Source organism: Schistocerca gregaria, chromosome 7 (assembly GCF_023897955.1).
Source record: "Schistocerca gregaria isolate iqSchGreg1 chromosome 7, iqSchGreg1.2, whole genome shotgun sequence".
In the NCBI taxonomy this organism is placed as follows: Eukaryota; Metazoa; Arthropoda; class Insecta; order Orthoptera; family Acrididae; genus Schistocerca; species Schistocerca gregaria.
This window is the reverse complement of record NC_064926.1, coordinates 558,984,074-558,996,792: the sequence shown is the minus strand read 5'-3', so window position 1 is coordinate 558,996,792 and position 12,719 is coordinate 558,984,074. Positions and strand designations below refer to the sequence as shown.

At 41.9% G+C, this 12,719-nt stretch overlaps 1 protein-coding gene across 6 annotated transcripts in view; it reads left to right on the top strand.

Annotated features, from left to right (window-relative positions):
* The window catches only part of LOC126281932 (neurobeachin), a 2,071,601-nt gene that overhangs the window by 1,891,287 nt on the left and 167,595 nt on the right, over positions 1 to 12,719 (top strand). For all 6 annotated transcript variants that reach the window (XM_049981271.1, XM_049981272.1, XM_049981275.1 and 3 more), the window contains one exon: positions 3,284 to 3,401. In XM_049981271.1, coding sequence (XP_049837228.1) covers positions 3,284 to 3,401 — 118 coding nt within the window. The remainder of the gene's footprint in view (positions 1 to 3,283; positions 3,402 to 12,719) is intronic.

Below are 12,719 nucleotides of genomic sequence, written 5' to 3'. Positions count from 1 at the left end.
TAGATGGACCAAGGATGTTTTTTGTTCGAACGAATCCAAGACAGAGTGAGAGACCGAGATGACAATGTAATGGAAAGTAGACAGAGGATATTAACCCCTTAAGATTCAAAGTAGCCCAGCCTGTATAACAGTCAAATACATATCAGTAAGTACCTTTTCGGGAATAGCAATCGCTAAAACTGCTCAATTTATTATATATTTTTAAGTCTGCCAGCAGTTATGGTGTGGTAAAAGTTCATACTAGTGAATCAGGAGCACAAAATAACTCATGGTAGTTTCACTGATAAGTTTGAAAAAATGTGATGGAATTAGCAATCACAACTTTTGTTAGAAAATGTATGCTCTCAGGAGGAATACTTATCGCAAAAGTAACCTGCCGCTATGGCCGAGTGGTTCTAGGCCCTTCACTCCGGAACCGCGCTGCTGCTGCGGTCGCAGGTTCGAATCCTGCCTCGGGCATGGATGTGTATGATGTCTTTAGGTTGGTTATGTTTAAGTAGTTCTAAGTTCTAGGGGACTGATGACCTCAGAAGTTAAGTCCCATAGTGCTCAGAACCATTTGAATCATTTATCCCAAAAGTCCCAAAGGACTGGAGCTCAACAACCAACTTTAGACCACTTCAGCATCAGAGTCAGTTCCACTACTTTTATAAAAATGTTTCTTCAAGCACATCCAAACAGCTTAGGCTGTACCAGACGTCCCCCCCCCCCCCCCCCCCCCATTCCCCTCCACACACTGGTCCACTTGACTCTGTGTTACCCAGACTTCCGTCAGACTGTAGCTGTGACTGAAACTGTATAGGCAGCAGCTACATCATGTGCACCAGAATTCTCTCCAAATTCTGAATCTTCGGCGTTCCCTTCAGTCACCTCTTCCCGTCATTCACGCTACACGATCAGTCAGAACTTCACCTGCCATAGGAACGTGCCACGTCCCGGACGTCATTCTTACAGATCTAAAAGAAACATTCCCCAATGTCGGTATAATCCACCCCCAAATATAAAAAGCAACCAAAAATAAGTAAATGATGTGCATATTGTATTCACGTAAGTTATAAACTGTGTTACATGTTTTCGGTACCCATTTGCATGTGCACTGTTAGCGGAAATAATTTATACTAGCTCAGTAACTAACATTTACGAAATAGTTTGTGAAACAATATTATCTGCAACGTTCATTCTTTATTAGAAGCAGTATTCCTCAGCTTATAATCAGTAAATTTCGATGTAACTGTGAACTGAATTCACGACAATATACTTGCTTCCGTTTAAATCCCGGAAGAAATCTCGCTGTAAATATACACACGTCAAAAAAAAGTTTTGTGTCACCCCGGTTCCCAGAACTCCTGAAGACAGACGTTGACTGTGGATATTGCATCACACAGTCCCTCTAACTGTTCAGAGATGTCACTAAACCCGCACAAAGATGTAAACAACTATGCATGAGCAGCGCCTATTGTACGTAGGGGGTCCGAAAGCCGATCAGTTCCAGTCATTCCACCAGGAAGGAGATGGACGATTCTTGTTGCCTGTGGTTCAATCATGCCGCACGGTGAATACCGCTTCTCGATCGCGTCCGCGTTGTTACCTTGTGCCAGGAAGGGCTCTTAACAAGGGAACTGTCCAGGCGTCTCGGAGTGAACCAAAGCGATGTTCGGGCGTGCAGGAGATACAGAGAGACACTAACTGTCGATGACATGCCTCACTCAGGCCGTCCAAGGGCTACTACTGCAGTGGATGACCGCTGCCTACGGATTGTGGCTAGGAGCAACCCTGACAGCAATGCCACCATGTTGAATAAAGCTTTTCGTGCAGCCACCGGACGGCGTATTACGACTCAAACTGTGCACAGTAGGCTGTATGACGCGCGGCCTCACTCCCGATGTCCATGGCGAGGTCCATCTTTGCAACCACGACACCGTGCAGCGCGGTACAGATGGGCCCAACAACATGCTCAGGATTGGCATCACGTTCTCTTCACCGATGAGTATCGCATATGCCTTCAACCAGACAGACGTCGGAGACGTGTTTGGAGGCAACCCGTAAACACACTGTCCAGCGAATGCAGCAAGGTAGAGGTTCCCTGCTGTTCTGGGGAACATTATGGGGGCCGACTTACGCCAATGGTGGTCATGGAAGGCGCCGTAACGGCTCTCCGATACGTGAATTCCCTCCTCCGACCAATAGTGCAACCATGTCGGCAGCATATTGGCGAGGCATTCGTCTTCATTTATGACAATTCGCGTCCCCATCATGCACATCTTGTGAATGACTTCCTTCAGGATAACGACGTTGCTCGACTAGTGTCCAGCATGTTCTCCGGACATGAACACTATCGAACATGCCAGGGATAGATTGAAAATCGCTTTTTACGGATGACGTGACCCACCAACCACTCACGTATCTACGCCGAAACCCCGTTGAGGAGTGGGACAATCTGGACCAACAGTGCCTTGATGAATTTGTGAATAGTATGCGACGACGAACACTGGCATGCATCAATGCAAGAGGACGTGCTACTGGGCATTAGAGGTACCGGTTTGTACAGCAATCTGGACCACAACCTCTGAAGGTCTCGCTGCATGGTGGTACAACAGGCATTGTGTGGTTTCCATGAGCAATAAAAAGGGCGGAAATGATGTGTATGTTGATCTCTATTCCAATTTTCTGTACATGTTCCGGAACTCTCGAAACCGAGGTGATGCAAATCTTCTTTTGATATGTATACTTACACACGACTCCCGTATCGATTTTGTAATTTACAAACGTGCCGTCGTTTATATCAGGTGATGTCAGAATAGTAAACCCACATCCGATAAATTATAGCTGAATACAAAGTCAGCACTGAAGACGAGTGCCTAAAGACCATCGGTAAATTTAATACCAATACTCACTTGTTTGCTGATATCTCAAGTCTACAGATGTGAAAACATACTGTGGTATTCATACTTACCAGAGACACTATTTAAATATATTAATACCAATAAAAGGATTGTCTGTATTAAAAAATATAATAAACAGCGTTTAAGACCAATGGTATATATGTTTGCCCGTCACACTTAAATAGTTAACAAAAAGAAGCAGAACCCTCGCAAACCGGTGAACAACGTGATTCGCGGAGAGATGGTGACTTTGACTTCACCCAGGAGTCCATGTCAAGTGGATGATGATTTACGCATAAATAAATCTTCCTAGTCCACTTTTTTTTTTACTTAGGCACTTGTTGCACGCCTGTGACAGTGACTACGTGTACTTGAGTCGGCCCTTACTTTTCGTGTTTCAGGTGCTCAAGTACTGCGACCACCTCCATGGCAAGTGGTACTTCTCGGAGGTGCGAGCCATCTTCTCACGTCGGTACCTGCTGCAGAATGTCGCCATCGAAATCTTCCTCGCCAGCAGAAGTGAGTATTCCACTAATCTTTATTTCATATTCATAGCTTTAGTGCTCCGTAAAATTTTGTCCCACAGTGAAATTTCCATTGTGCAGAAAACTATTCCTGGATGTATTACCCTGTATTTCAGTTTGTGACGTATTTCCTCTGGTAGCACTGACGAGTCTTCATCCACTAAATCATTTAGACGATGGCAAGTTAAAATGCAAAAATTATTCGATACGTTGACAACACTCACTAAAAAATGAATTCCTTAACGTCATAAATTTTCATGTGCGTTCGCTCTATTTGTAGTGATTTCAAAGCATGTTCTTGTTCCCCGATTGATTTCCTGTATTTCAAAGGAACTGAATCTGCGAAGATGGTGCGCAGAATGCAACTGCAGTAAGGCAATTGCTGTTTTACTTAACGAAAAATTTAAAGAGTTGTTAAATCTCTTTAAAAGTGCGATGTAGAGCGATCGTACGTGGACATCGATCGCCGTGCCAGAAATAAGGATTTCATGCATGAGTTCAAAATTGAGCGTTATTCAGCATTTGCTATCATCCATTAATCGCGAAACTTTCTCGACATATTTGCTCGTTGGGTACCACATAAACTGACTGAGGAACACAAACAGGAAGGTTTGGAAATCTCGAAGTAACAGTCATTCGTTTTGAATTGGAAGGAAAGACTTAACCACTTACATGGTTAACAGTTGTCAGTATGTGGATCCACCACTGCGAACCAAAGAGTAAATGCCGGAGCATAGTGTAGAAACATCAGCCTTCGCCCAAAGCAAATAAGTTCCAAAGCCAAGTTTCTGCAGGAAAGTTGATAAGTGTGCTTAGGGATATGAAAGGTCCGCACCTGATGGACTGCTATGCTAAAGGTCATACAGTGTCAGCGGCTGCGAGAACTGAAACCTAAAATCAAAACATAGAGGGAAGCGTTCAAAAGGTGTGACTTGGACGTTGCCCTCATACAACTGAAAAAACATTCCACGGCATTCAAAATCTTTATTTTCAGCTGCTGCAGCTTTATGGAGGCTGTGCAAGAATGCCCAACACCATATAGCTTCTTCCAGGTCGAAAATGGGGAGCTAGACAAGAGACAGATCAATTGCATAAATGTTGGGAGAGATCATGTAGAGAAATGATGTTAATTGGATTGTTGTCTTCGCACCAAAACGTTTCTTTTAAGAGAATTTTCTTTATCTTTTCATTTGCTCTCGTCTCTGGTGAACATTAACGCACTTACAACATTCATTTGGGATACTCTCGAAGTTACTTCTCTGTCCGACTATTTCGTTTATGAACTACGTATTGAATTCGGTCTGCTAGGAATTCCTAAATCCAGTCACAAAGCTGTATAGAATGTTTTCCGCAAGTCAAGGAACATGGCGTCAGCCCGAGCGCCCGTATCGACGATCTTCTGTTTCTCATGGACGGACAAAACGAACTGAACTGATTTCACAATATCTCTGTTTGCGGAACCCATGTTGATTCTTATGTTTTTTGGTGCTCGGACTTGCTTCCGATAGCTTCCTGATAATCCCTCGGTATTTCTTTTTATTGTGGCTACCCACTAGTTATGATACCACCGTGGCCATATGCCCAAGAAAAAGGCTCCAGCTTAATGGACTTGACTCAGAGACAAAGAAAGAGAAACACCATACACCAGTCTTAACATGCTACTACGACTGTTCGTCGTATTTATGAGAATTTTCTAGTTCATAATGGCGCGTGTTCTGCAAGTTCACGTATCTAGACAGGCCGAACTAGGCAGCGAGAGAGAAATGGAAAAATCTGAGGATCCAGGTATCTCGAAACCATTTTACGTGGAAATCACCAAGAGCTCTGTTACGCGTGGATTGGTCTGAAAGTTTTAGATCATCTGCGACCGGAAATATGTAAGAATAAAGATACGGACCCTTATTGATTATTTTTTCTGGCCCGACAAACTTTTAATTCTCGTGCACAAAGATTTTGACGGAATCTACTGCAGGTATCTTGTACTTGAGCAATGTTTTCTGATATTGGGATTTGTTTCCGAAAGTTTTCTAGTGATTTCTAGTTATGTAAGTTACGTTGGCACGAAATTACGAGAATACTTTTTGGTCTAGTTTTATTTTGGGCATTCTGAAGTAGCAGAACCGTCATATCTATATGCTTCTGTCACTCACACTAGTAAAGATCCAGAGGCACCTGACAAAAAATAAATAATCGTGAGAAAATATTTTAAAGGCACATAAAACAACAAAATGGTTCAAATGGCTCTGAGCACTATGGGACCACTGCTGTGGTCATTAGTCCCCAAGAACTTAAACTACTTAAACTTAAGGACATCACACACATCCATGCCCGAGACAAGATTCGAACCTGCGACCGTAGCGGACACGCGGTTCCAGACTGCGGCCGGCATAAAACAACACATTGTACACTTAAGAGATGGGCAAACGACAGCCTATCACAGAAATACACAAATAAATCACATACAGTGGAGGAATGTAAGTTGACATTTTGTGAAAATTAACTGATGATGACCGGAGTAGAGAGGATGTAAAATGTAGACTGGCTATGGCGAGAAAAGCCTTTCCGAAGATGAGAAATTTGCTAACATCAAACATAGATTTAAGTGTTAGGAAGTATTTTCCGAAGGTATTTATCTAGAGTGTAGCCATGTATGGAAGTTAAATGTGGACGATGAGCAGTTTAGACGAGAAGAGAGTAGAGGCTTTTGAAATATGCTGCTACAGAAGAATGCGGAAGATTCAATGGGTAGATCACGTAACTGATGAGGAGGTACTTAATATAATTGGGGAGAAAAGAACTTTGTGATACAACTTGACTAAATGAAGGGATCGGAAGACGGGATACATTCTAAGACGTCCAGGGACCACCAAATAAGTAATGGAGGGAAGTGTGGGGAGTAAAAATCGTTGAGGGAGACAAAGAGATGAATATAGTAAGCAGATTCAGAAAGATGTAGGTTGCAGCAGTTACTCGGAACTGAAGATGCTTGCACTGTGTAGAGTAGCATGGAAGGCTGCATCAAACCAGTCTAGGGACTGAGAACCACAACACCACCACCACCAACAACAACAACAACAAGCCTAAGAACGCAACAAGCCAAAGAATATTGACGAGAAGAAGAGAATGGCTACAAAAGCAGTATGTTAAACGCGATTCATTGTTTGCCTAAATCGATAAAATAATGATAAAGTAATTACAAAAAAATTGTGAAAACATTAAATACTGACAAAGTTAAAAACTGTCTTAAAAGCCCTAAAATGTGAAATCTGTTCTCCTAGCAAACGTTTATCGTGTTATGTCGTAACCTTCAGAAATGTTAGATGTTTAACGCATTTTTCAGTGTAATAAAATGGCAACCAAAGTCACAGCTAAACACCAGCTTTTTCTATTTAGCAAAGATGCACAGTCTGTAACACCTCGCAAGGTGTTCAGGTCTGCTTTTCATTTACTTTGTTTGCCCCTTCGTAGAGTATATGCTAACATAAAAATTATTTTGTAGCTTCGATTTGGCATCAACGGGAACAGTACTTCTCAAGCTGTTCGGATCTTTTTAGATCCTATGTACAGGGTGATTCAAAAAGAATACCACAACTTTAAAAATGTGTATTTAATGAAAGAAACATAATATAACCTTCTGTTATACATCATTACACAGAGTATTTAAAAAGGTTTTTTTTCACTCAAAAACAAGTTCAGAGATGTTCAATATGGCCCCCTCCAGACACTCGAGCAATATCAACCCGATACTCCAACTCGTTCCACACTCTCTGTAGCATATCAGGCGTAACAGTTTGGATAGCTGCTGTTATTTCTCGTTTCAAATCATCAGTGGTGGCTGGGAGAGGTGGCCGAAACACCATATCCTTAACATACCCCCATAAGGAAAAATCGCAGGGAGTAAGATCAGGGCTTCTTGGAGGCCAGTGATGAAGTGCTCTGTCACGGGCTGCTTGGCGGCCGATCCATCGCCTCGGGTAGTTGACGTTCAGGTAGTTACGGACAGATAAGTGCCAATGTGGTGGCGCTCCATCCTGCTGAAATATGAATTGTTGTGCTTCTTGTTCGAGCTGAGGGAACAGCCAATTCTCTAACATCTCCAGATACTGTAGTCCAGTTACAGTAGCACCTTCGAAGAAAAAGGGACCAAAAACTTTACTGGCTGAAATGGCACAGAAAACGTTCACCTTAGGCGAGTCACATTCATACTGAGTTGTTTCCCGCGGATTCTCAGTGCCCCATATACAGACATTGTGACGGTTGACGGAAAGTTGCTTCATCACTAAACACAACCTTTGAAACGAAAGATTCATCTGTTTCCAATTGAGCAAGGATAAAATCACAGAAATCGATTCTTTTAATCTTATCAGCTGCAGACAGTGCTTGAACCAATTTCAGACGATAAGGTTTCATAACTAACCTTTTTCGTAGGACTCTCCATAGAGTTGATTGTGGAATTTGCAGCTCTCTGCTAGCTCTGCGAGTCTATTTTCCTGGGCTGCGAACAAATGCTTGCTGGATGCGTGCTACATTTTCATCACTCCTTCTCGGCCGTCCAGAACTTTTCCCTTTGCACAAACACCCATTCTCTGTAAACTGTTTATACCAACGTCTAATACACCACCTATCAGGAGGTTTAACACCATACTTCGTTCGAGATGCACGCTGAACAACTGTCGTCGATTCACTTCTGCCGTACTCAATAACACAAAAAGCTTTCTGTTGAGCGGTCGCCATCTTAGCATCAACTGACGCTGACGCCTAGTCAACAGCGCCTCAAGCGAACAAATGTACAACTAAATGAAACTTTATAGCTCCATTAATTCGTCAACAGATAGTGCTTAGCTCTGCCTTTTGTCGTTGCAGAGTTTTAAATTCCTAAAGTTGCGGTATTCTTTTTGAATCGCCCTGTATTTTAACCTTCATTATTACAGAAAATTCTGACAGTAGTCAGTTTGCCGACAGTGGAACGTGCGTGGGTGCTGTAAGGTGGGTATAAAGACGTGAAGTTATTGTTGTTTTGTACAATGGAGTGGCTATTTCTGTGGAAAGGAGAAAAGGGGCAGTGCGAGTCATTGCTTTTTCCTGTAACCAAATCAGTTTTTAAATTTATTCACTTCTAATCAGATCACTAGGTTTCTACCTTTACAATTCATATATGTTACATCAGGCGCATTTCGCTTCTCTTTACAAAGCGTCATCGTTGTCATTGGCGTTTATTACTGCTTTTCTCGTGCTGTGAAATCAACTGTTGTTTTTCCTCGATATTACCAGAGCTTGAAGTCGAAAAAACTTGGTTGCAATTTCACTCTTCGTGATTTTTCCAGCTATTATCAACCTATTTTCTTTTTTTTCTTTGCTGCGTTTGCCTTCGTAGCATTTCACTTTTTTTTTATTTAGCATTCGTTGCTGCCATAGTAATTTGTGTGAAGTTTTAAAAAATGGAAATTAAGTGCAAAGACGTTTGTAAATAATAATTGATGTGCCTCAGCGATACAGATGGCCGTACCGTAGGTGCAACCACAACGGAGGGGTATCTGTTGAGAGGCCAGACAAACGTGTGGTTCCTGAAGAGGGGCAGCAGCCTTTTCAGTAGTTGCAGGGGCAACAGTCTGGATGATTGACTGATCTGGCCTTGCAACATTAACCAAAACGGCCTTGCTGTGCTGGTACTGCGAACGGCTGAAAGCAAGGGGAAACTACAGCCGTAATTTTTCCCGAGGACATGCAGCTTTACTGTATGATTAAATGATGATGGCATCCTCTTGGGTAAAATATTCCGGAGGTAAAATAGTCCCCCATTCGGATCTCCGGGCGGGGACTACTCAGGAGGATGTCGTTATCAGGAGAAAGAAAACTGGCGTTCTACGGATCGGAGCGTGGAATGTCAGATCCCTTAATCGGGCAGGTAGGTTAGAAAATTTAAAAAGGGAAATGAATAGGTTAAAGTTAGATATAGTGGGAATTAGTGAAGTTCGGTGGCAGGAGGAACAAGACTTCTGGTCAGGTGATTACAGGGTTATAAACACAAAATCAAATAGGGGTAATGCAGGAGTAGGTTTAATAATGAATAGGAAAATAGGAATGCGGGTAAGCTACTACAAACAGCATAGTGAACGCATTATTGTGGCCAAGATAGATACGAAGCCCACACCTACTACAGTAGTACAAGTTTATATGCCAACTAGCTCTGCAGATGACGAAGAAATTGAAGAAATGTACGATGAAATAAAAGAAATTATTCAGATAGTGAAGGGAGACGAAAATTTAATAGTAATGGGTGACTGGAATTCGGCAGTAGGAAAAGGGAGAGAAGGAAACATAGTAGGTGAATATGGATTGGGGCTAAGAAATGAAAGAGGAAGCCGCCTAGTAGAATTTTGTACAGAGTACAACTTAGTCATAGGTAACACTTGGTTTAAGAATCATGAAAGAAGGTTGTATACGTGGAAGAACCCTGGAGATACTAAAAGGTATCAGATAGATTATATAATGGTAAGACAGAGATTTAGAAACCAGGTTTTAAATTGTAAGACATTTCCAGGGGCAGATGTGGACTCTGACCACAATCTATTGGTTATGACCTGTAGATTAAAACTGAAGAAACTGCAAAAATGTGGGAAATTAAGGAGATGGGACCTGGATAAACTGAAAGAACCAGAGGTTGTACAGAGTTTCAGGGAGAGCATAAGGGAACAATTGACAGGAATAGGGGAAAGAAATACAGTAGAAGAAGAATGGGTAGCTCTGAGGGATGGAGTAGTGAAGGCAGCAGAGGATAAAGTAGGTAAAAAGACGAGGGCTGCTAGAAATCCTTGGGTAACAGAAGAAATATTGAATTTAATTGATGAAAGGAGAAAATATAACAATGCAGTAAATGAAGCACGCAAAAAGGAATACAAACGTCTCAAAAATGAGATCGAGAGGAAGTGCAAAATGGCTAAACAGGGATGGCTAGAGGATAAATGTAAGGATGTAGAGACTTATCTCACTAGGGGTAAGATAGATACTGCCTACAGGAAAATTAAAGAGACCTTTGGAGAGAAGAGAACCACGTGTATGAATATCAAGAGCTCAGATGGCAACCCAGTTCTAAGCAAAGAAGGGAAGGCAGAAAGGTGGAAGGAGTATATAGAAGGTTTATACAAGGGTGATGTACTTGAGGACAATATTATGGAAATGGAAGAGGATGTAGATGAAGACGAAATGGGTGATACGATATTGCGTGAAGAGTTTGACAGAGCACTGAAAGACCTGAGTCGGAACAAGGCCCCCGGAGTAGACAACATTCCATTAGAACTACTGACGGCCTTGGGAGAGCCAGTCATGACAAAACTCTACCAGCTGGTGAGCAAGATGTATGAGACAGGCGAAATACCCTCAGACTTCAAGAAGAATATAATAATTCCAATCCCAAAGAAAGCTGGTGCTGACAGATGTGAAAATTACCGAACTATCAGTTTAATAAGTCACAGCTGCAAAATACTAACGCGAATTCTTTACAGACGAATGGAAAAACTGATAGATGCGGACCTCGGGGAGGATCAGTTTGGATTCCGTCGAAATGTTGGAACACGTGAGGCAATACTGACCTTACGACTTATCTTAGAAGAAAGATTAAGAAAAGGCAAACCTACGTTTCTAGCATTTGTAGACTTAGATAAAGCTTTTGACAATGTTGACTGGAATACTCTTTTTCAAATTCTAAAGGTGGCAGGGGTGAAATACAGGGAGCGAAAGGCTATTTATAATTTGTACAGAAACCAGATGGCAGTAATAAGAGTCGAGGGGCATGAAAGGGAAGCAGTGGTTGGGAAAGGAGTGAGACAGGGTTGTAGCCTCTCCCCGATGTTATTCAATCTGTATATTGAGCAAGCAGTAAAGGAAACAAAAGAAAAATTTGGAGTAGGTATTAAAATTCATGGAGACGAAGCAAAAACTTTGAGGTTCGCCGATGACATTGTAATTCTGTCAGAGACGGCAAAGGACTTGGAAGAGCAGTTGAACGGAATGGACAGTGTCTTGAAAGGAGGATATAAGATGAACATCAACAAAAGCAAAACGAGGATAATGGAATGTAGTCCAATTAAATCGGGTGATGCTGAGGGAATTAGATTGGGAAATGAGACACTTAAAGTAGTAAAGGAGTTTTGCTATTTAGGAAGTAAAATAACTGATGATGGTCGAAGTAGAGAGGATATAAAATGTAGACTGGCAATGGCAAGGAAAGCGTTTCTGAAGAAGAGAAGTTTGTTAACATCGAATATAGATTTACGTATCAGGAAGTCGTTTCTGAAAGTATTTGTTTGGAGTGTAGCTATGTATGGAAGTGAAACATGGACGATAACTAGTTTGGACAAGAAGAGAATAGAAGCTTTCGAAATGTGGTGCTACAGAAGAATACTGAAGATAAGGTGGATAGATCACGTAACTAATGAGGAGGTATTGAATAGGATTGGGGAGAAGAGAAGTTTGTGGCACAACTTGACTAGAAGAAGGGATCGGTTGGTAGGACATGTTTTGAGGCATCAAGGGATCACAAATTTAGCATTGGAGGGCAGTGTGGAGGGTAAAAATCGTAGAGGGAGACCGAGAGATGAGTACACTAAGCAGATTCAGAAGGATGTAGGTTGCAGTAGGTACTGGGAGATGAAGAAGCTTGCACAGGATAGAGTAGCATGGAGAGCTGCATCAAACCAGTCTCAGGACTGAAGACCACAACAACAACAACAATTCATATATTTTGTAATGGTTACTTTCTCTCAAGAGAATGGCCTCTTTGCAAGATAATGAAACAGCAAACATACTGATGAACATATCTGGGAGGGATGAAGTAGTTTCGGAGGGTGAAGATCACGTTTCGGAACGCATTTCTTCATCAGAACGCGCAGAAGAAATGCCAGAAACAGCAAACGGTAAGCTCTGCACTTACGATGTCAGAGGATAAATCAGTTGAATGCAAGATAGAACCCCTACCTCAGCTGAGAACGTCTATCTCAACTGGGATGGCATGCAGCATGTAAAATAGTTCATCTGATTCCAGGACCAACAAAATATTCCAATTCTCACATTGCAAATGAATACTCAGCTATCAAATTGTTCCTTCCTCCATCAGCTGCAAACATTATACTCACCCGTTCTAATGTTGAAGGAATGCGTTTATATGGAGATAAGGGGGAAAATTGGATGCTTACATAGCATAGTGAGTCTACTAAAAGCTTACGAGATGAATACAGATGTCCACTTTTCAGAGCTATGTCACTAGAAACTTTCAAAAAGATATCCAGGGTTATTCGAGTTGATGGCCGTGAGACAA